The sequence below is a fragment of the Ictalurus furcatus genome, chromosome 19 (assembly GCF_023375685.1).
Source record: "Ictalurus furcatus strain D&B chromosome 19, Billie_1.0, whole genome shotgun sequence".
Lineage (NCBI taxonomy): Eukaryota > Metazoa > Chordata > Actinopteri > Siluriformes > Ictaluridae > Ictalurus > Ictalurus furcatus.
Window position 1 is genome coordinate 26,492,037 of NC_071273.1, and position 25,397 is coordinate 26,517,433.

Here is a 25,397-nt window from a genome sequence, read left to right on the forward strand (position 1 = left end):
ATTAAAGTCAGTATAAATCTATAAATAAATATACTGAAATATATTTGGGGTTAGATTTTTTTTTAACTACAGACACAAGATTGTCAAAATAAATATTTTCTTGCATTGCAAAAACAAATGACCTTCATTATTTAAAAAAAAAAATTAAAGTACAGCAAAAAAAAGAAGATATTTTACGATGCTTGAAAGCCAGCAAATGTAGGATACATTATATAGATAATTTTCATGATGCAAGTACTAGCTTTATTAATAATAAATGATTCACTTCTTAATAATACATTCATCAAATAAAATGTTTTATTCTAACCTTCTGTTCACCACTGAGGTGTTTTTATTAACTTAATAGCAGGTCAAACTTTTAAAATAATGAAGTGCAAAACAAATCGCATCAACTTGTCACGTTACCGAGAAACCGCAAAGAAGCGTAAACTCCTCTGTCCTGTTTACCTCTGACTACGCTGACACTGGAGACTCCTTCCATATGATGCAGTGCCATACTGTGTTTACTGGTATCCTGGCTAAACACTGTCAATTTTCAACCATAAAAAGTTCAATTTTCACATGTGAAACAGCCAATCCTGCAACAACCTTACTTCACCTTTCACACCAGCCACAAGATTTCATTACACAGCTTCAAAACATTTATTTTCAGCTGAATCAGCTGAAATGTTTACAAAATTATATCTTTAGATACTGAAAATAATTTAGCTGTAGGTTTCATTTAACTTCACAACCATGAATCAATTATAGTTTTATACGAATTATTACCAGGCTATTACAAGGTTATTTTGAATCAGAATTCATAACACCAAGAAAATACTGGTGATTTAATATGTTAAATATTTAGGACTACCCTGCATGAAATACCATAGCAACCACTAAGAATAGCAACCACTTAACAACCACCTAGAATACCAACCGCCTGGGATACTATAGAAACCACCTAGGCAACAACCTGGAATGGTAAATGGTCTGCACTTATATAGCACTTTTTTAACCTTAGCGGTTAACCTTCAACCTCAAAGCACTTTACACTGGTTCTCATTCACCCATTCACACACACTGACACACCAATGGAATCAAAGCAGAGAGAGAATTGGTTTGTATATTATGTAACTTTATTTTTGACAGGTCTTAAATAATACCTATTATTACTCTCTATGTACAGGTCAAAGGTCATCATCAAATCTAATTTTGTTGACAGGTCAAATGTCATTAGCAACCGTCATTATCTAATTAGCTGTCATTAATGGTCATCACCAACCATCATTTTAGAATTAGCTGTCATTAATGGTCATCACCAACCATCATTTTAGAATTAGCTGTCATTAATGGTCATCACCAACCATCATTTTAGAATTAGCTGTCATTAATGGTCATCACCAACCATCATTTTAGAATTAGCTGTCATTAATGGTCATCACCAACCATCATTTTAGAATTAGCTGTCATTAATGGTCATCACCAACCATCATTTTAGAATTAGCTGTCATTAATGGTCATCACCAACCATCATTTTAGAATTAGCTGTCATTAATGGTCATCACCAACCATCATTTTAGAATTAGCTGTCATTAATGATCATCACCAACCATCATTTTAGAATTAGCTGTCATTAATGGTCATCACCAACCGTCATTATCTAATTAGCTGTCGTTAATGGCCATCACCAACTGTCATATTCTTAACATCTGTCGGTAACGGTCATCAGTTTCAATCCTAATTATGTTGAGAGTTGTATATCAAAGATAATGTAACATACATTTTGCACTTATGGACTACACTTAGATCAAGTGATTATATTATGTTGAGACATGTACACATATGGACTGCACTTAGATAAAAAATCATATTATGTTGAGATATGTACACCAAAGATAACAGCACTTAGATCAAGTAATCATATTATGTTGAGAGAATCACACCAAAGATAATATTACATACGGACTACACTTATGTCATTAGCAACCATCATTATCTTAACAGATGTAGGTCATCACCAACCTTCATTTTTTTAACAGTCATTGTTAAAAATGGATAATGGTTTATATAATAAAGTTTTGAATGTGAATATGTGAATATGTGAATGTGTGTGTGTGTGTGTGTGTGTGTGTGTGTGTGTATCTGTGTATGTGTGTGTATCTGTGTATGTGATAGTGTGTGTGTATGTGTGTGTGTGTGTGCGTGTGTGTGTGTTAGGACTGAGATTACAATATGTGCAGATGAATTAGTTAAATGAATCCCAATTTTGGGTGAGAAATTACTTAATTATTAATTAAAGCATTGAATAGACGTTACAAAAAGTAGCTTTAGAAAGAAATATATTATTTTATTTGATTCAACATAGAATTTATTACACATAAACTTTTAGGTTGTATCGGAGGACGCAATTCGAAATGCTTCCATCAACCCCCTTCCTCCATATTAACAGTCCTACAGTCCACAGCAATCTACAGAAGCCCTCATTATTATTATTATTATTATTATTATTATTATTATTATTATTGTTATTATTATTACTTTGTTTCTCGTGATCTTGACATAAAAAGTCTGTGTTCTCTCGACGTCATTTTATCAGAGGAAAATCTGTCTCCTTGTGAATGGGACTGGTGCTGCATGCACGTTGGAGTCTTCACCAGCGCCGTCATAAATGTAATAATTACCCGCTGTAGAGATGGACTTTATCTCCGCATTAAGAGAGAGGGGCGTCCCCTGCTCAAGTGTCGGACACTACTGTGGAAGTCGTCAGTCACTGACAGACACAGAGATATTTCAGCTTGAGTGAGTCTCTGGTTAAAGTAAACATTAATCTGTTCATCCATGATGCTGCGGGATTGCGCTAAGCTTTTGCTGCCTCCAGAACAATAAAAACAACATGTTGTTATGTCGAGTACACAGAAAAATGAAGTGGAGATCACGAGAAAATGAGAAAGAAAATAGTAATGCATGGACACTTAGGGCTTCTGTAGCAATCCATTTCTCTCTGGCATTTGTTCGTGTTTCCGATGTAGACTTACTAATGGTGTGCTGCTGCTCTCGGTCAGTGTGGTTTGGCGGAGCGTGATGACTGTAGCAGCCGGGGTTGTGCTAACTGTAGAGCTCGCTAAAACATGCTTTGAGTTCAGGTGGTATTTCAGATAAATTCCTCATTGCAGATCGAGCAAAAGACTTTGTTCTGATCAGTGCTTCCATCTGGATGTGTTTTACATTTAAAATTTCCCTTCAGAGGCCCAAGCAGAGTTTGTTCATCTCCTCGCATCACGCTCGTCACTAAGCAACTGCATGCGGTGTAAGATGACGTACTTAATCACACTAAATTAAGACGTTAAATCCACAGCACTAGTATATATATGTCATTTATGATAAATCAATAAAAATAAACTAAATGTGTGTGAGAGGAAATGTGCAGTTAGAGTACATGTGGTGTAGAGACAGAATCCTGCTGATAAACATCTATTAAAGCTTCTGATTTAGTTCAGGTGTGTGTGTGTGTGTGTGTGTGTGTGCTTTCCTGTACAGGTGCATCCCCCCTCTCTCTCCTGGTGTGTGTATATACAGTACAGAGGGCCACTAAGCGAGGCCTCAAAAAGCTGCTGTATGAGGAGCTTGTGAAACAGAGTCATGCTTGAGCCTACCGAGGCAGGTGTTACATCACCGGTCAGTGGTTCCGAGGATCCGGCTGCAGCGGAGGTTGGGGCCAAGCCCGAGGAACCGACATGCATATATCCCGCGGTAGTAGACTCTCCATTAGAGGAACCCATGCTCGCGCTGCAGCTAAAGAGACTTGACCTTGAGTTAAGTTGTCAGCAGTATCAAGCTCAGCTACTGCAGTCCCAAACAGTGGAGCTGGAAACCAAGAAGGAGACAAAGCTGAAGGAGCTGGAGTTAGAGTTGGCGCTGCGAAACAGGCCAGCTTCCGGTTCACCTGCGTCTCCTGCACCTGCGCTTCCTCTACCTGCTCATCAGTCATCGCCTGTGCTAGAGCTTGCGCATTGTGGCACCTCCTCTGTAAGTCCTGCTGGTTTTGATGTTAGTAAACACATTGCATTAATTCCTGTGTTTAGGGAAAGTGAGGTGGAAAGTGGTGTGTTTGAGCGCATTGCTGCCACTTTGCAGTGGCCGAGAAATATTTGGTCTTTATTGCTACAGTGCAAGTTTGCGGGAAAAGCTCAAGAGGTATGTTCTGCTCTAAAGTTGGAACAAATCTTGGAGTATGAAACAGTTAAATCAGCTGTGTTACTGGCATATGAACTTGTCCCCGAAGTTTATCGGCAGAAGTTTCGAAAGCATGCCTGTTACAGCCCAATCTAGGTTGGGCCGCACAGAGTAACCAGCTCGGGATTCAAGTTGATTGATCTTTATATAAGGGAATAAAAATGCAACCAAGGTTGTGGTATATTATATTAGACAATATATACATATAACTATACAAATGAACCAAAACAGGCATATCTTCAGGGTGGGCCAAGGCCAAAATAATAATAATAAAAAAAAAAGGATTCTATGATTTACCTAAAAGGGAAGAAAAGAAAATACAAATATTCTTCCCTAACTACCTAAGCAAGAAACAGAGACAAAAGGAATCCTCTCCCAAAAGAAATGGCAGCCACACCCCTACTGCCAGTGAATCAAGTGAACATATATATACACAAGTGAAGAGAATACTTAATAACAACATAGGGATAACCAAACTCAAAGTCAAAAACCAGGCAAAAGTCTGAACCAGAACAGGATTAAAATACAGAGTTAAGGGCAAGCAACACAAACCAAGCATTCTCCTAACAACAAATCACACATAAACACCTCCAACATCCCACCACTTCTCACTCCATCTTCGTCTTTAAAAATGGCTGCCAATCAGTGAGGTCATCCTGGGAGGCGGGAGCAAGGCAGGCTGGAAAGTCTGGGAGGGAGTTCGGACCTGCACACAAAATGTCACAGCACAGAAAACTTCCCGTCCCGAGATGGCGGGTTGTAAAAATGCCAAAACCGCCAGCCAAACATATGTTGAGTTCGCGCGTGAAAAGTCTGCGTTATTTGATAAGCGGTGCGCCGCAAGTAAGGTCATTACTTTAGATCAGTTAAAAGGATTGATCCTGCTTGAAGAATTTAAGACCTGTATTTCGGATAAAATTGTTGTTTATTTGAATGAGCAAAAAGTCTCTTCGCTCGCTGATGCTGCCATTTTGGCTGATGAGTTTGTGCTCACGCATAAAACTGTATTTTCCCCTCCACGTCATGATATTTCTAATCGCAGCTACTGCTCGAAAGCTCCCGTGAGCGCACCTAAAAGTGCTAGTGAGTCCCGTGAATGTTTTTACTGTCGCGAATCTGGTCACCTCATTGCTGCTTGTCCTGTTTTAATGCGCAAAAATCGACAGAAAGCACAAAACAGTCCTGATTGTGGGGTTAGTGCATGTACAACAACAACACTGACAGTTTGCACTCACTTTCTTCAGTTGATACTGCATTTGAACCCTTTATTCTGGATGGTGTAGTTTCACTCTCTGATACCGATTCGGACTGTAAACCACAGCGTGTTCTGAGAGACACCGGAGCAGCTCAGTCCTTTATGCTGGAAGGTTCCTTCGTTTGTCTGAACACTCTAGCTGTGGTGCAGATGTTCTAGTTCAGGGTATTGAACTTGGTGTAGTGAAGGCCCCATTGCATATGGTTTATCTTCATTCTGAGGTTGTGTCTGGCTTTGTTAAGGTTGCAGTTCGACCTCAGTTGCCAGTTAAGGGAGTTTTGTTTATTTGCAGTAATGATTTAGCTGGTGGAAAGGTTTTCCATTTGCCTGTTGTAACAGACGCTCCCGTGTTGCCTGAGAGCGATGAGCTTTTACACGAGTTTCCCTCTGTCTTCAGTTCCTGTGTCGTGACACGTGCCCAAGCTCGTAAAATGAAAGACGCTGTCGATATTTCGGACTCGTTTATGTGTAGTGATGATCCCTTGTTTGAAAACCAAGATTTGTGTTCTAGTCCTGGGGTTCTTCCCGAATCTAAAACTCCTTCAGTATTGGAAGAAGAGTGTGGTGAATGGGATGGGCGAGAACAGCTGGTAGCTGCCCAGAAAACAGACGTTTCGCTCTGTCATTGTATGGCTGCTGCTGTAGATAGGGCACAGTTTCCTGTTCTTCAGCATATTTCTTTGATGGGGATGTATTAATGCGTAAGTGGACACCCCCAAACTCTGAGCATGACTGGAGGTCAGTTTTTCAAGTTGTGCTTCCAAAACCATACTGAACCCAGGTGTTGAGTATTGCCCATGACCATGATCTCGCTGGTCATCTTGGTGTGAGGAAGACATATGACCATGTGTTAAAGCATTTTTTTGGCCTGCTATGAGGTCAGAGGTTGCCAGGTATTGCTGCTCATGTCATGTGTGTCAGGTTGCAGGGAAGCCAAATCAGGTCATTCCCCCTGCTCCACTTCAACCTGTACCTGTTATGGGAGAACCTTTTGAAAGAATTTTAATAGATTGTGTGGGTCGCCTTCCTCGAACCAAGGCTGGGTTATTCATACCCACTAACTTTGGGGTGGCTTTGGCTCATTTGGTAGAGCAGGTTGTCTACTAATTGTAGGGTTGGCGGTTCGATTCCAAGTGTCCTTGGGCAAGACACTGAACCCCAAGTTGCTCCCAATGGCAAGTTAGCACCTTGCATGGCAGCTCTGCTACTATTGGTGTGTGTGTGTGTGTGTGTGAATGTGCTATACAAGTGTGCCATTTACCATTTTAACTTTGATGTGTGCTGCTACTAGGTGCCCTGAAGCTAAACCCCTGCGTAGCATAAAGTCCCATGCTGTCATCAGAGATCTTGTCAAGTTTTGTACCACTTTTGGTTTGCCAAAATACAGCCAGTCAAACCAGGGTTCAAAATTTATGTCTGCTCTGTTCAGGAAGATTATGACACAACTGAACGTGCGTCATCAGGTTTCTAATGCTTCCAGAGTCCCAGGGTGCATTAGAACACTTCACCAGACATTGAAGTCTATGCTTAGGACCTACTGTTTAGGTCAGAGAAAAGACTGGGATGAGGGGATTCCCCTGTTATTATTTGCTATCCGTGATGTTGTACAAGAGTCACTTGGTTTCAGTCTGGCCGAGTTAGTCTTTGGGCACTCTGTTCGTGGACCTTTAAAGGTTTTACAGGAAGAGTTCCTGTCTCCAAGCCGGTGAAACCCCTAACTAGGAATGTCCTAGATTATGTTAGTTCCTTTTGTGAGCGCCTACATACTGCTTTTGAGTTCTCTGGCATCCTCTCAGGCCTGTATGTTTTGATAAATAGGCTGTGGTGCGTACGTTCCAAGTGGGTGACAAGGTTTTGGTTTTACTGCCATTACCTGGCTCTGCTCTCCAGGCTAGGTTCTCGGGTCCTTATGTTATTGAGTCTAAGTTGAGAGATACAGACTACGTTGTGAAAACCCCTAACCGGACACGAAAGTCTCGTGTGTGCCATGTGAATATGCTCAAGCCTTATATCTGTCGTGCTACCATAGACGTTGGTTCTTCAGTTCCTGTTGTCACTTCAGTAGCTGCTGCCTCTATGAGCGCGCCACCATCTGAGTATTCTCCTGAGGTGGATGGTCTCAGTTTAGGTAGGGCTTGTTTTCCCTGTGCTCAGTTACCAAACTCTGAATGGCTGGCAAATATCCAGTCTAAACTACACACTTTGTTGTGAACCTGATGTTCACTGGGAGGGGGTGTTACGTTATCCAATGTATTTCTGTTTGCTCTATGTGCCATTTGTGTGTCTATGTCGGTGGTGGGATGGCTTTCTTTTGTCTCCTCCCCTTCTATAGGCCCCGCCTACTGCATGCGTACGTTCTGGCTCGCGAGTGGATGATCGTGTCTTTACCACGCCTGCTCCGGCCTTGTGCGACAGGATTGGTTGACTGCACGTATCCGGAAGTGTACTTAAGCCTCGTCAGTCTCCATCACAGGGCAGATCATTGCCATTGCGTTGTGTGTAGAGAGAAGTGCTTTTCGCCTGTGTATGACCTTATGCCTGTTTTGACTTTGTTTATGCTCTGCCCCGTTACGATTCGTGTGACACACTTGTGTATATATGTATATATTATTTTGTTAATTAAGACACTAAAAGTCACCTCTGTAAATAGTGCACAGTTAAGAGTGGTTTGTAGGAAGTGGGCGCCGTTTGTGTTGATTCTTTTTTTCTCCTGTTTTTGGGTTAGCTAGGGAGTGAGGGAAGACGGTGTATTTTTGTTTTCTTTTCTTGTTGGTTAGTTAGTTTTCTTTGGTAAACTTAGAGGGTATTTTTGTTTATTATTTTGTCCTGGCCGGCTTCTGAAGATTGAAACCACTGTGTGTATAAAAGGTGCTCCGTTTGGAGAATAAAAACAAAGCAAACACAATCTTGGTCTCGCCAACCCTTTTCTTTTTTTTTAATTTTATTGTATGTTGCAGCCCGACCTAGACCAGGTTTGTAACGGGAGGAGATTCAGCCACTCTTTTCACCTCATGCTAATTTGAAGAGTAGGTGAGGGTGGCAGATTTAATTAAAAAAAGAAAATACCTCATCCTATATGTGGTATTTTAGTGAGTGCAGGCGCCCAGGCGCAATCTCAGAGTGCCGCTCTTGTGGAGATGCCAGAGCTGCAGGAACTCCTCTGGCATTGCATGGAACCTAGATGAAGGCAGCACATTATCGTAATAGTGGTGACTGACAGGCTGCTGGTCAAAGCCCAGTGCAAAAGGCCAGAAGCCGAACGCTGTCACTTCATCACACACTCCCAGTGCCAGGCTCACCAGGAGGAGGCCTGTGGAAAGACGTCTGCTGTGTACACCACGGTGCTTCCAGAAGCGTCCCACATTCTTTAAGAAGTCTGGATTGGCGAACAGCACTGTCTGGTTGGACGCTGAATCAGCCAGCGCATGGTAGGCACGCAGGGACAAGTCTGTGCCAGGCTTCATGGAGAAGGCAGGCATGTAGATGTAGCTGGAGACATAAGCTTTCATGCTTTCCACGAAAGCCTTGCGAGACCAGAGCAAGCTGTGAAATCTGGGGGAAAGAGGACGAGTAAGTAAACTGAATTGAATCTAATTGAATAAATCTAATCTGTCTTTGCTTGAAAAAAGACCTCATGGGTGGCATTCCCTGAATGACTTCCTCAGTCAACCACATGAGCAAGCCACATGCTGTGCATTACAACAATTGTGAAGACAGTTCAGAACTTTTAGACAAACAAAATCAGAATTTGTATAGGTAAAAATCTAATTAAACTAACACCAGAGCATGCAGTCTATTAGTTAGTCTTTTGAACACATATGCACATACTGAGCTGAATATATTATGATATACTTTTGGAAAGAGTTTGGTTCATCAAGGGTGCATGGCTAATGGTTCTAACTTTCTAAAGGCTTTCTTCCTGGGAGTTTTTTTTTAAAGAAGAACCTCTTTTGCAGGTCTCTATATCCATCCATCCATTTTCTATACTGCTTATCCTACAGGGTCACGGGGAACCTGGGGCCTTAACCAGGGAGCATGGGGCACAAGCTGGGGTACCCTAGACAGGGTGCCAATCCATCACATTACACACCCATTCATACACTACGGACACTTTGGACATGGCAATCAGCCTACCATGCATGTCTTTGGATTGGGGAGGAAACCGGAGTACCCGGAGGAAACCCCCGCAGCACGGGGAGAACGTGCAAACTCTGCACACACAGGGCCATAGCAGGAATTGAATCCCCAACGCTGGAGGTGTGAGGTGGACGTGCTAACCACTAAGCCACCATGCACCCAGGTCTCTACATAGAAACTTAGAACATTTAATGGTGTCCCCAAAAGAACAAACTGGAGAACCGTAAATGTAACGTTTTTTTCTAAGTGCGGCCTCTGACAACTCTCATCAGGTTAGTCATTGGTTTGTCTTCATATTTTGTCATGTAAGCAGGCCGAGAGTGTCATGTCTGAACAAAGACGGGTCACTGTGATGAACCAGAGCACATAAAACATATAGAATTACCTCTTCTCTATAATACTGGGATTAGCTGTCACCAACTGAGTCTTCCTGCCTACATCATCAGTATATTCTTTGGACAGTGGGGGTAGGTTACATCTAGAGTGGAAACAAAAGAAAACAGAGAGAAAGGAAGAAAGAAATCAATCCTCTAGGCAGTATGAAAAGTTACTCATGAAGACATTAGTTACTTTATAATTTATGGAAAGTTATATTACAAAGAGCAAAATAGAAAAAAATTATGCAAAAAAATTAGAAGCAGAAGAATTTAAATTATTTTTTAAATAAATGATTACTCTATAACTTTTCAATATCCACTTGACCTGCACTACAGAATTAGAACAACTTACAGTTCAAAAGAAAGTGAATACGTATATGCTGTGATATATGCTACACTACACCAAGTTAAAATGAAACCTTAAATATGACTTTAAATAATTTATGCATTTACCAGTGTAGTTTGGATTTCGATAAGCATGGTGAAATCAGAAGTAGAATGAAAATGTCTTCTTTTAGATGAGTTATGCGAGTAAAAATCTCAATAAGCAACAGGGTAAAGTCTAAAACTGGTAGGAAGTTAAATCCTTGTGTGTAATTAACACCCATTTTAAAGTTCACCTGGAGTTAATAAAACACTTGAGCTTTTGCTATGTACAAATATACACTAGTGTAGTATATAAACACTTTGAAAAGTTATACATGTATAGCCGTATTTACAGTAGTAGGTAAAGTAGCAAAGTAATTCATGCATGATTAACACATGATTGAACCTTCCCCTGTCTGCTGTCCCATACTGCACGATAATAATCATTATCTAGGAGTGTGACGGGTGACACAAACACTTTCATCACCTCATCTTTTTGCACAGGGAAAGCTGGAGAGCTTAGGTGAGCATGCTATCCTTCCAATCTGTATATATGGCCTAAGAGATGCATGCTTGCTCCTGGCTATAATCACTGCACTAAATGAGAGACAGTCTAAACCATCTATTTCACATTGAGAGCATGGCCAACTGTCGATTACACCTCATTTAATTTTTTGCAATGCTAAGCAACATGATGAGCTGGTGTTACCTCATTACAAAGTCGGCCTGGTCGATTTCTTTGCCACAGCCGCTGTTCTTCAGAACTCCTCCGTTACCCACCACCACACACTTCTTCAATGGCAGCTGAAAAGGAGTATCCTGGCAACCAAAAATAGGCCCTTGTTACACAAGAGAGACACACAAATTCACACATTCACATAGCTCAGTTGTAACCACCAAAATGAAATACACGTCCACTTGTACACAGGAGGTGAATATGCCATGATCAGCAAAGCATTTTCAAGCATTTCCACACTGCACATATATTGTCACTCACTGGCAAAAAAATATTGCTTGAAACATACTGGGGAACTTGTGATCTGTCATAGTTAAAGAGTGAATTGCATTTTTTGGATTAAATGTAATTGTTGTTTTTTATTTTATTTATTAATTATATACTATTGCCAAAACACCCACAGGCACCTTTACAGGAAACTCCTCAGTTTTAGTTTCCTCTAGTATTTAACACACTCCAAATAAATAGTCAAACCACACACACACACACACACACACACACACACACACACACACACACACAGAGAGAGAGAGAGAGAGAAAGAGAAAGAAATGTATAGTGCTCAAGCTGATCAAGAGGGATTTCAGAGGGAGCACAACCCCCCAACACCCCCCCCCTCTCTCGCTCACACACACACACACACACACACACACACACACACACACACACATCGAGGTGCACATCAATTAGTCACACAATCCTAGTACCTGCTGTGTTTCATATTAATTTTGGAGAATATTAAATAATATTAAAGCTTCACTAGTTGGTAGTCAAACTAGGAATATCAGATTTGCCAGTCTCAATGACCATCTATGTACATATTAAGACTAAGCAATATTATAATGTACCATGTGACTCTTTATTATATTTTTACCAGATCTGCCAAATTACAACACTAATGCTTATTTTAAACACATTTTAGATACCTAGAACCAAATTCTCTAGTGTTTTTGAAATATAAAAATTCGATATTAAGGATACACTTGCAGTAATTGCTATCTACTTGAACTTTATCTATCACCAGTTAATTTAGCTTAGCAATGTGTGTGCATGTGTTTGAAATATTGCAAAATATGTGTCAGAATGTCACTAATACCTATAGTACAACGCATGACGAAGTGGAAAGTGTGAGACGTGGAACAGTGCCAAGTATAAAATAAACAAAACCCATGCAGCATCCTTTTATGGGCCTGTATTTTTTGTTAGTCAGATCTCCTCCGGAGATGCACCAGCTAAAGTGTGGGAGAGGAGAGAAATGAGACATGAACCACTGTCTCCTACACATTGTCTCACACAGCCACCTTCTCCTAAGTAGAATGCTTCCATGAGACTTACTTACAAAGCCAGCAGGTGGAGGTTAGAGACTGTTTGTGTACAAATACAAACTGCTTGTGTAAGTGGTTGTGATTGTGTTAGCTACATTAAACAAAATAATGGAATATACATTTGTATAGTAATATTTTACGAGTTGTAGAGTTATGTTTGGTGCCATGTTATTGGCAACAATGATGGAAATAAACTTACCCTTTTTTGCCCTCATTATCATGCCAAGTTTGGACTATTCTTTAAGGATTTTAGCTGCTTAGCAAGTTCCAATAGTTCCAGTGTAAAGACCAGTCACGAAGGCTGAAAATGCCTGCTTTAACAACATCTCTGCAATAAAACCCCACTGATCATTATGATGGAAAAATAGTAAATGGTCTGCACTTATATAGCACCATTTAACCTTCTAGTAGTTCTGCAAAGTGCTTTACACACTGTTCCTGGTTCACCCATTCACACACCAATGGCAGCAAAGTGCACAGAGTAGAGGTGTAAATGCCAGAGTAATTTTTTTTTTACTCACTACTTTACATTGTAGCAAAGTGTCATTTCTTCAGTGTTGTCACATGAAAAGATATCATCAAATATTTACACAAATGGAAGGGGTGTACTCACTTTTGTGAGATACTGTATATACATGGCTTAGATAATGTCTCTCTGAGGGCCATGTTGGAATGTTTCCAAGTCGAAGTACTATAGAACTCCTAAGCATTAGATCACCATTACTCCTGTATACTCTTTCCATGCCATCGTGATCTTTACCTGACAAAGACTTTCATAAAACATATTTGACAGTTGGGGTCTCATTCTAAAATCTCTCTCTAAAATTCCTCTCTCATTTCAACAGGTCCTCTTGTTGGTGAATACACAGCATTGTTCTAGGGGTATTAGGATTTCTCGGAGCAGACATTGTAACAGATAGTTGCAGAGTTTCTTCTGTGTTTTAACTACAACGTCTGAACCATTATTCAAACACTGACACACACGACTCCCTTTAATTCGTTAACATAATCACATTTGTAAACATTCTAGTCAGCAAAACCCCCAGAAATCACACTTCTCTGTCTCCCACAGACAGACAACTTCCAGGAAAGGTCACACATTCAGATCAAACAGTGTATCAGAGGTCATAAATGCACACGACTTGACTGTCAGCCAGTGGGGACATGTGATGGCAAACCATAGACAAAAACCTATATGAAAAACCTATAAAACCTAAATGTATTTAGTGACAGTTCTGTGTAAGTATCCTCGCTAGGGAACCATTTTCCAAAAAACTTGTTTATAGTTGAAACAAAACGCACAATTCTTTTAAAACACCATCTTTTAAAAAGGTTTTTTTTAACCCTTAAAGTACCTTGTTTGGAAAGTAGGCTATTTTTATCTTTTAATTTATTTATTCATTTTCATGTGATTGATTTTCATGTGATTCATTTTCATGTGATTCATTTTCATGTGATTCATTTACTGATTTGCTTCTCTTTAAATCCAGTTTTAGACTGTGATATTACAAAGGTCTTTCCAGATTATTACTTGCTACACTGTGTGAGATAACCCCAGTAAAACTGCCTGAATTCTAGAACATAATTTGTTCACCATGTTAGGTTTAAATCCTCTAAAAACAGATTCGCAATTAAATAACATTACTCTGTTCCAATTCACATCCTTCAAAGCATTGGCATGTTTTGTTTACTCTCACAATCCCCCAAACACACACACACACCCAAAGTCTCCATAAAATATATGAGACAGCAGTGTTTCCCACAATAACCAAAAGTTGTCCACAATATGAAAACAACTCGGAGAGTAAGCTGAACTAACCAACAAAATTACCAAGGCAAAAAGTTCCAGTAAGAGAAAAAGCCCCTACTGACTTCAAGACTGATAAACAGTCTGCACACAATAACAAATTTAATGTCCTTGACTTTCAAAAACTTGTAACAAATAATGTAACAGTGTAGCACGTAAAGCCGAGGAGATAACACTAATAAAATTAAATAAACAGGAACTCTAACCCGGTCAGAGCCTCAAAACAGAGAATCACATTAATACAGAAGTAGATTTAAGAGGAGTGAGTCCACAAAATCTAGACGAAGTAATGCACCGACAATATCTTCAATAAAAATCCGAATTCTGTAGAGCTGGAAGGCCGAGTGCAAAAAAAGAATAAAAGTGAAAAAAGTTCCACTATATAGGTGATGCAGTTCACCCCGATATCAAGAGTTTAACGTAGTCTCCTGCTTCCTCCGCTGAAATAAAGTCCTTCTGAACACCGTTATATGTAATGCGAAGCCGAGCTGGGTGAAGTATTCCATCGCGAGCGCCCTCAATACCACGAAGTTGACGCCGAACCTCGTTAAACGCCGCCCGGGCCCGGGCGGTCTTGGCTGTGTAGTCAGGGAAAACGGAGGTCAAATCCCTCACTTTAATCCGCTGGAGCTCTCTAGCATGGTGTAAAATATCAACACAGTCACAGTGATAGTGGAATCTGCACACAATAGCTCGTGGTCGTTCACCAGGCTTGGGTTTCGGCTGAAGGGTCCGGTGGGACCGGTCCAGAACCGGCTCCTTCTCCAGACCAAACGCCTCCTTTAACAAGGCCGCTACAGCAGCAGTTGTACAGGTGTCAGCGCCCTCTGGAACTCCCACTATCCTAACGTTATTGCACCGTGACCTCGACTCCAAATCCTCACATTTATTCTCTAATTGAGTCACGGTCGCAGTGAGAGACTCGATAGTAGTCTTCATATGAACTATATCATCGGTGCAACCGGAGAGCGCGTGCCCCATTTCCCCAACAGTGCCTTTCAGTGTTGATATGGTAGCCTCGGTAGCGACTTTATCACCAGCCTGCTGTGTTTTCACGGCCTGCCGGTCAAACTGGATAGGTAGACAGCGCACCCCCGAGAATCTCCTGGAGCTCCTTTTCAAAAATATCGGCTGCTCGGCAACGCGGATTCAGGGGGAGAAGGGGGCTCACTCGCAGCACGCACACTAGGCCTCAGTCGTGTCTGAATGCTACCACGGGTTTTCGTGTTCTTTCCAGACATTTTAATGTACCACAAAGTTAAAAGTGCAAACAAGGAAACGGAGCAGAATAAGTCAAAAGCTATTGTATGACCAAAAAGCGCAAATTAATTACAATTTTAATCGAAATCAGCAGGAGACTCCAACTTCGCATCCTACTCCATCGAACTCTGAATTCGAATCCACGTAATAAATATTTTTAATATTCTTCAGAGATATCGTCACTTCATTCTCCACAACAAATAACACAGATGGTTTTGGTCTTTATTTCAGTAAAAGAGAACAACGTCCTCATACAGCCTTGAAGGACTTCAGAATTGTTTTACACATCACAGTGTTTTTCTCAACAATAATATAACCAATAAATGTCATCTCTTCATTTCTTGACAGAAGGATTACACAAATCAGCTAGACACGTAAAATGTTCACAATTCTAACACATCTACCACATTCAGTCACCAGTTCTAGTATTTTCTGGTAGATTAGTTACACAAACTGATCATTACCACAAAAGTCATTTCAGAGCAAAGATTCACTTAAACCCCAAATGTACACATCGGTAGGGTCATAAAACACTGAAACACACGACTCGTCCCTTAATTCATTATCATAAACACATTGTAAGCATTCTGGTCAGCAAACCCCAGAAAACACATGACTCTCTCACTCTCACACACACACACACACACACACACACACTACAGACACGGTCACCAGAGCTCATAAATTAGGTGTACCTACAAACTGTCAGTCAGGAAAACACAGAGTCATAAATTAGATGCACATAGCCTATAGAACAGGCTGTAGAGTCATACATTTACGCGAACTACAGAAACTGTCTGCCGGTGAAACACGTGTGTGTGTATGGGTGGAGTGTATAGAGAGAGAGAGAGAGCGAGAGAGAGAGAGAAAGAGAGAGAGAGAGAGAGAGAGAGCGAGAGAGAGAGAGGTGAATCGGTTTTTAACATCATTACTGCTTTACACAGCGATTGGAAGACATCTCACGAAAACTTATCTTCTACTTTAAACAATACGGCGATTCTTTTAGACAACACTGTAACATTTTATCTCATAAGGATCATGTTTAGAAGTCATGTAATACGCATGATTCTCTTAAACAGCACTTTTAAACATTTAACTCCTAAGGGTTATGTTTTTGGAAGACATGTAATACGGATTCTTTTTAAACAGGTCTTTTAATCATTTTTACCTCATAAAGGGTTATGTTTGAAAGACACGTAATACGCGCGGTTCTTTTGAATAGATTCTTTTTTTTTTAAAAAAAAAAAAAAAGGTTTTACCTCCTAAACTTTTTATTCAAAGGCAAACCAGGCTCCCAAAAAACATAATCAACATTTGTTTTCATTTAGTTCACAAATAAATATTCTACTCATATATGTACACATTCAAACATCATGCTTTTCTAACATTGTGTTTACACAGATGAAATCCCCCACATAGTAACACAAACGCATGCCATATATTAACCATTGATACGCTTTTCAGACCTATTTCGCCCAAACCCAGTCTCATTAACATTAACACCTTTGTTTGGGGCTACTCACCCACACACACCCCCACCACAGCCCAGACACAAAGATGCCAAAATGACCCACTGATACAGTCGATTACTATAATATTAATTACTATAGATTAATATAGTCGATTAGGGTTACCCCCACCCCCATCATAAATTAGGTTACCTACAGAACTGTCGGCCAGGGAAGCACAAAGGGTCATAAATCAGCACACACTACTCTGATTGACAGTTTGACAGAAAGTGTATGACATAACTACTAGCAGTATATTTCATACCCAGTTAATGTTAATATGTAAAAAGTTGATATTGTATATGACCAGTGTGATGTCAGTGATGAAGTAGAAATGCTTGTGTGTGTGGAGAGTAAATGTGAGACTAACAGGAGGATTTTTACAATTCAGTCGATGTTAATATGAATTAATAACATTATGAATTAATAACATTATGAATTAATAACATTCAATAAGTTAATAATCTTACTTTAATCTTCAGAATCGAGTTCATGTGTTAATGTTAATGTGAGTAATGTGTTTTCTGTTTATAAGACCAGTTACTGTCAAACAACTTGTTGAAATGGGAGAGAATAAAGTTTTTACTTGCATTTCCTTCAGAAATGTGGAATTAATTATTATTAATTTAAAAGAAGGCATAAAAGGCAGAACTCTGAATAATCGGTTATTAGAGATGCACTGATAGTAAATTTCTCAGCCAGTACCTCAGCGAGTCCATGCATGCGCATCAGTCAAACAGGAAGTGCAATAGAAAGGAAGTGCAATAACTCTAAACTAAACTAACTAAAATAACTAAAATATTCATTTTTATCAAATATATTGTTTGATGCTATATTTAGAAACAAAAGTAATTGTGGTATTTATGGGAGCAGTAACTGTAATGGCGTTACAACAATTGTATATAAATGTAAGAAACGTCATACATTTACAAAATAAAGTAACGTTACTGTGTTGAGATGAGTGAATGTGTGTGTTTCTGCAGAACATTCAACCTCATACCAGTTAACAATTAGTTTGTACTTTTGTTTTCCTTTTTAAAAGCATTTTTAATATAGTGGTTTAACTTCTGCTTTAACGCTTGTGGACAATCAGTTGTTTTTTGTTTTCAAAATATAATGTTAATACTTTTTAAAAATCCTTTGCACAATGTATAGCATGGCTCACATAGATACATTTAATACCTTTTTCATAGCTTTCAATTTGCACAATGTTTGAAAGGCAACATTATGCAGAATGTGAAATAACATGTTTTTTTCAAAAAATTACAGAAAATAAAAATGGGCCTTTTAATCCAACTAATACATTAATCAAAGAAATAATCGACAGTATAATCGATTATCAAAATAATAATTAGTTGCAGCCTTAGGTAACAAAAAACAAAGTAATCGATACATTTTGTAAAAAATGGGAATACTATCATGATTACAATTTTTTTCATTGTAAACCAAAGAAATGAATTTTTACATAACACAATATAGACAGCTGATTTATTATAGTTCTGGTTCTCTCTTGCCAGTCGTGGCTCACATGAGCAGTCTCCTGGTGCACGAACAAATAAAGTTTGCGCAAAGTTAATTTGGTAGAAATTAACACAAATTGTTCTCTGTAATAATTTTGTGAGGGTGACCATATGTCCTTTTTTTCCTGGACATGTGCTCTTTTTCATACATTAAAAAAGCGTCCGGCCAGGATTTCTAAATTTGAGAAAATTTCCGGGATGTCCGGGAATGTTTTCACATTGCTTCATATTACATGGCCATTCAGATGTGTAAATGATGGCACAAAGTTCACTTGTGGCATCTGATATTTTATTTTATTCCATGGACATTCAAAAGAATTTAGGAAAAAGTGTCAAATGTGGTGTAGAGTGAAACCAATTCTATTTCTATATATGTATGCGATACTAATAGTGTGTCTTTTTCAGTGTATTAAAGTTTGCATTCATAGTAACACACAAAAAAAAAAAAAGTAAAGGTGTCCTTCTTTTTCTCCAGAATATGGTCACCCTAGCTTTTGTGTGCAGTGTTACCTGCATCAGGGACAGTGATTGTTTACTTACTTATTTAAAATATTTTAAGCATTAAAAAAAGTATTTTAGATCATATTGCTTTTTCTCTTGACTTTATTTACATTAAAGACCTTGAAGTAATCCAAAAATAATCAGATTATATTACTTTTATATTGTGATACTTGTATTACGCTACTTGTAATAGTCGCTTATGAGGATTACGTTACTTATGGGGGAGATATACAAGTGTGTGTGTACGAGCGTGGGAGAGAGCGCCTTGGGGGAGAGAACACAGAGTGTGAGGAGATAGCTACTCTCCACTTGTGTTCCTTTTTTTGTTTTTCCTTTTGTTTTGTGCAGCTGGGTTGGTCGCTGTGCGCTTCTCCACTCGTCCTCGTGTGTGCAGAGGAGGTGGCACTCTTTTTTTGAGTGGAAAAAATAGCTCACTGGGAAAAATAGCAAACCTGCAGCATCAGGTTAAAGTAAATGAGAATGTACCTATCAATCTTAATTAACTTTCTATATTTTTATTTTCAAAATCTAGACTATTCCCCTCATTTTAAATTGGGGTAATATTCCCTAATTTTGAATTTTGGTTACATCTGTCCCCAACTGGTCTTTAGTGTATTATAAATCACCTAGCAATAAACTTGTTATCCATATAACAGGATTGTTTGTTGCCAGTTGCCTGCATGTAGCAGAAACTACATTACTTATTTTGTTTGTGACTGCTGTCTAGTCTTCCTTAGGAAACCTAATACAATTCTAATCACTTTTACCAGTACTGAGCCAATGCATGACCTCTGAGAAGAAATTAATATTATTAGCCTCATGAATGTTAATAGTTAATAGTTATTATGGTCATTTGTTTAGTACAAACATACACCATCACTGCTATCACAAGCAATCAAAATTCAGCCAAAGAATCGGGAGAAAAAGAACTATCACTGCATAACTTCTTTTACATGCGATACACTTGTTTTTAAGTGCAAAAACATGAATAGTGCATTGGTTACTAGAGGATCCCAAAGGGGATCTACAATTCAAGGTTCATTACAAATAACTGTTAACTATGTTAAATGCCTGCTGAAATCTGATTGCCAGATAGTGGCCATGTTTTTTAATCAGGCCAAAAATCCAATTAAGGTGGATCCATTTTTCCTCACACCAAAACATCAATCATATAGCAGTGTGCATAATAACCCTGTGTGTTTACTGTTTTGATTGTCTATGATTCTTATTTGCTCAACTGTACCTGTATAAATAATGGGTAGGTGTCATTGTTGACTGTATGGTAGTGGTAGAGCTCGCCATCATACCACAGGACTTTGCCAATCTGTGAATTCTCCATGGTCAATGCAAACATCCTCTTTGGGTCACAGCATTCAGCTAACAGCTTCCTAGAAGATATATGGATAAGTAAATGAAGATTTATTTCATATTAATAAAATAAAATAGAAAGTGGGTGAATTCACCACAGATGGTACCCCAGTACATCACTGGGCACCATTCACATACACATTCACACCTAGGAACAATTAAGCGGAGCCAAGCTTCCAACCTACGTTTCTGGACAGTTGGATGAAACCAGAGGAAATTCATGCGAACATGGAGAGAACATGCAAAACTCCACACAGACCCACAGTAATAGTAGTATTTCAGCTGGTTCCTTGCCTTACATTGCCTTGGAGAACTGCTTTTTCTTAGCATGTTCAATACTTTTTTCCTCGTGTCATTCCACTTTATCACACATACAACCCTATATATATATATATATATATATATATATATATATATATATATATATATATATATATATATATATATATATATATATATGTATGTATGTATGTATGTATGTAGGGTTGTACATATATATACACATGTATACAGTATCTCACAAAAGTGAGTACACCCCTCACATTTGTGTAAATATTTGATGATATCTTTTCATGTGACAACACTGAAGAAATGACACTTTGCTACAATGTAAAGTAGTGAGTGTACAGCTTGTGTAACAGTGTAAATTTGCTGTCCCCTCAAAATAACTCAACACACAGACATTAATGTCTAAACCGCTGGCAACAAAAGTGAGTACACCCCTAATGAAAATGTCCAAATTGGGCCCAAAGTGTCAATATTTTGTTTGGACACCATTATTTTCCAGCACTGCCTTAACCCTCTTGGGCATGGAGTTCACCAGAGCTTGGGCATGGAGTTCACCAGATAATAATATAATAATAATTATTATTATACTGCATTTGCTATTCCCTTGTTTACAGAGTTGGCGTGCAGCAGGTAAACCCAGTGATGCTCCTGGTTCCTCGTCGACTCACTCCTCATTTACACTTGTAATACAAACACTTGAGCAAGCATTATGCTGCTAAGTTTATTTGTTGTTTGTTGATTTTCAAATATAAAACCTGTTTTAATGATTTCAGTGTGTGTATCAGTACTTTCTGTACATTTTCAGCACATTTAAACAATACTCTGATAATACTGATAACCAAATTTTGGTCACGATAATCGTGATATGAAGTTTTCATAGCATTACATCTCTAGTTACTATATGGCAACAACTCATTTATTCACAGTTTTTAAATAGACAATAATACAAAACTATTCCTTTCCTATTTAACTGTTAAAAAAGGGCTTTACCTTTGATATAACAAAAAAAAGTTACCATCCATCCACATGCTTTTTACAACTGTAATTCCTTTTTAAAAGATATAATTTTTGGCATGCTTACTAGGCGGCAAACAACTGCAACTTAAAGGCTGGAAAATGCAATCATTGAAATATTAATCTCATACATTTAGTGTTATTTTTGACTAACTGATACTTTCCACCATTGCACATTGTTGCCATACGGCACCAATTTACCAATCACCCCCATAAAAAAGAGACTTTATATATATTTTTATTACTTGAGCTAATTCAAGTTTTAAAAAAATCCATAACTTTTTATGTTTTATGTAAATATAATCATTCATGCAGTAGAGAGTTAAGGGCTAATCTTGTGTCTTGTCCCTCTGTGAAGTCATATGCTACATCACAGCACATTTCACCTATATGCTCACTTTCATAAAAAGTAGTAATACGTGATATTAGTAATAAGTGAAATTGAGAGACACTAGCTATAGGCCAAAGACCAGGGGTATCGCTAGGGCTAGCTTGATAAACTTGGGTCTATCTATCTATCTATCTATCTATCTACCTATATCAAACATAATGCATCTGTCTATCTATCTATAACATAATGTATAAGTGTTTATATGAACATATGAAGTTATATAGAATTACTTTGTGATTATTAATAAGTTAGATATATTGCAGAAAAATACGCAATATATGCATGCAACAAAATTAAGCTCGAGATGTTTTAGCTCACTGCCAGATGTTTTCAAATCCTGAAAGCTGTCTTGGAGCTGGCTAATAAATAAATAATGCGCTGTTCAGGAGAGGGGAATCATGGCCTTATATAACAGCAATCAAAAACTAATATCATGCATATAGGCGATACCTGTATAGGTCAATACCAGTCTGGTTCTTGGTCCACGCCTGGCCCTGGCGCAGCACTTCCTCCACCATGTCTTTATCGCTTGGCATCCTGTACACAGGAAAGATGTAGAGCCAGCAGAGCACGAACACACACAGGGCGGCCAACATCGACTTAGTCTTGTGGAATCGCAAACACACCATCATGTCGCCTGCTATGAATTACAGAGATTGACTGCACTCCTATAGAAAATATACAGAAAATAAAGTGTAATCAATATGTATAACTAACTTTTGGATATGTTGAAGTGTACTCAATATGTAACCTACATTTAGAATTATTACTTAAGCATAATCGAATAATCAGTATTGGTCAAAAAGCATAATCTATATGAATAATCAACATTTAGAAGCATAATCTAAATTCATAGAACAATGTTTGATCAAGTTATATTCTGAGTGTATAGAGTTGAATGAACTCTGTGTTTTAGTGTACAATAATTGTTCTTCTGTATCAGCTGGCACTTTTCTGCACAGCAATAGATTGGCATTAGACACTCGCTTTTGTGGGAGAATAACTTTGAAGCCAGGTGCCGGTTAAGGAGTTACGACAAGGCCTTAGGAAGGAAGGTTTCAGCAGATAGAAGCGGACAGAAGTTCAGTGAGACATAAGAAGGGAGTGTTGATCAGAAAGAAACAAAAAACAAAGACTCTGTCTGAGTGCAAACTTTTTGTAAAAAAGAAAAATTGTCCTCATAAAGCCTTTTCAAGAAAAACAACTAACTGCGCATGCTCCACAAATTTAAGATAACACGTAGACATGAATAATTAAGGCAATAGGGATTGGATTGTTTCTAGAAACTAAAGGTGAATGCCCCACCTAGGCATAATTTTACTGTTTCCAAAAAGTATATAAAGACATGTTTGTGTATGTATAATTCAGACCCTGTGCAGACGGTCACACTCTGATGGTTTTCAATAAAGTTTATTTACTTTTTGACATCTGTTAAACTCTCTGCTCTGAAGTTTTTTTACTTAGGCTAAAAAGGTTGTTTTATCCACAACACTCCTTTTCACTCACGTCCCCTTGCCATAAATGGGTCTGGTTACAAAAAAGTGTTGCATCGTGCTCCTCGGGCTACAGTCCTCTCACGCGCAGCCTGCATCTAACCCCCGGCGTTTCATTGTCCAGGGCTTTGCGTCTTCCCCCGCCATCTCTTCCTCCCTCCATCCCTCCATCACCCGCTTTTGGCCCCGCTGTCTCCTTCCAGCAAACAAAATAATTCACCTGCCCCCCATGTCGCATGTAGTCCCTCTTCACCGGCGCATCACGAGGTGTTTCAGCGTCGAGTACTAAATCTTCCCTCCGTGGCTCCATCGCAGTGGCCGTGAATAAGGGATGATAAAATCACTCTCTGCAGGTGAGACACAAGACAGCTCGGTCAGCCCGGATGCCTCAACACGGTTCAGTGCGCGCAACCGTAATGGCTCACTGCTGCCACCTGGTGGTGGACTCCATCCCCATCACTTCAACCGCATTGCCCTGCTAATGGAGATTTGCTGTTGCGGAAAAGATGCGGTCACACCCTTTTATCTTGAGGATAGATTCCTAACACTGGTCCTGGATTACCCCCTGTGACAGGCTCCCTGTCCTACACATTTTAGTGTTTTCCCTGCTCCCTATCTAATCAGCTCCGTCAAACAGGACATCGCACTTTTATACAACCAAAGCAAGGAAACTGAGATCTAGGAGATACAGTGCATGTGGATTAATCTCTTGTGGCATTAAGTTACTTACCTCATTTATTTTGCACAGTTGCTGTTGTACTTTGTTTTAGACACCTTCATACACTTCCGTATGGATCTGATAAAGATTTCTGTACTGGAATAAAGTTGGTGTGACGTTTGGACGTTCGAAATTCGCGGATATGCGGAAATTAAGGGACCGTCTCTAAAGTTACATACGACGTTGTTAAACACGTTTCTAACTTCAATAGCATTTGAAGGGAATGACTTACAGACATATAACCAACTGTAAAGTGTTCATCCAGGTGTCAGCTATAATGCACACCTCTTAGATTTTTGATATTTAACAAAATAAACTATTAAATCATATATAAAAATCGCCATGTATATTTCAAGGTTGACAAGGATCAGCACAGATATTCTACATGACATAGTATAGCCCTCATGCCATTTGATTCTGTTATAGTTCAATGAGAAACAATGATTCAACAACAAACTATATAATCTGTGATTTACTTTTGGTTTGAAATGAAATTCTTCAGTGATGAGTGAACTGTAGACATTCGATGTAGACTCTAGCCTTATGCACCCTCTTGTGGCATCTTACTGTAACAAAGCAGGGTCCTCTTCCCAATTCAGTAATTTCCACTCAAGTTATCAGCTGTTTATGTGTCAGGTTTAAATTCTACCTTGGTGCACAGTGATGGTTAGACATATGTGTCCATTCAGATAGAACAGAATATAACAGATCAGAATGTTCAGTTCTATGGAAACTGTAGCTACAGGTTTGTTAGAAATAAATGGCAGCATATGGGATAATAGCACCTAATAGAACCTAAATACACAATAATACAATAATAATTACAGGATATAAATCATATTAAACTCAGATAAATATAAAGCATATACTTTTATGCAACATTGATCACTATGAAATAACAAATGAGGAGTAAATATGTACAGATAGTACAGAAACATTAAAAAAATAAAAAATAAAAAAGCATAAACAAATGTGATCAGAACCCTTTAAACCAGAATGCTTTAAATGGGAACATTATGTAGCTAACCCATGGTCCCTTGCTATGTCACCCTGAGCTTGTTCCTGATGGCTTAATCTTGCTGCTGACTGTGGAAGGGAATTAACAATCTGGGCCCAAT

The 25,397-nt window shown here is 38.8% G+C and overlaps 1 protein-coding gene across 3 annotated transcripts; it reads right to left on the reverse strand.

The window, feature by feature from the left end:
• Positions 1–8,375: 8,375 nt before the first annotated feature.
• Positions 8,376–24,398, reverse strand: LOC128623558 (alpha-N-acetylneuraminide alpha-2,8-sialyltransferase-like). 3 transcript variants are annotated; one of them, XM_053650665.1, is made up of 7 exons: positions 24,292–24,371; positions 23,782–23,908; positions 22,519–22,736; positions 20,251–20,395; positions 11,060–11,169; positions 9,993–10,085; positions 8,376–9,022 (listed from the first exon to the last, which is right to left on the reverse strand). In XM_053650665.1, the coding sequence occupies exons 3-7, from the start codon at positions 22,698–22,700 to the stop codon at positions 8,557–8,559; spliced, it is 996 nt and encodes a 331-aa protein (XP_053506640.1). In that variant the 5' UTR covers positions 22,701–22,736; positions 23,782–23,908; positions 24,292–24,371; the 3' UTR covers positions 8,376–8,556. The 3 variants fall into 3 exon arrangements, with proteins under 3 accessions (XP_053506640.1, XP_053506641.1, XP_053506642.1); XM_053650666.1 differs by lacking the exon at positions 23,782–23,908 and having other exon boundaries at positions 24,292–24,398; XM_053650667.1 differs by lacking the exons at positions 23,782–23,908; positions 24,292–24,371 and adding an exon at positions 23,575–23,710.
• Positions 24,399–25,397: the final 999 nt, after the last annotated feature.

What these genes read in the sequence shown, in the direction of transcription:
- LOC128623558 (XM_053650666.1), bottom strand. Translation starts at nt 22,700, where the DNA reads ATGATGGTGTGTTTGCGATTCCACAAGACTAAGTCGATGTTGGCCGCC. An exon ending in CCTACCCATTATTTATACAG is followed by an intron (nt 11,170 to 20,250) that starts GTACAGTTGAGC and finishes TTTGGTTGCCAG; the next exon opens with GATACTCCTTTTCAGCTGCC. An exon ending in CAGGCCGACTTTGTAATGAG is followed by an intron (nt 10,086 to 11,059) that starts GTAACACCAGCT and finishes TTTCCACTCTAG; the next exon opens with ATGTAACCTACCCCCACTGT.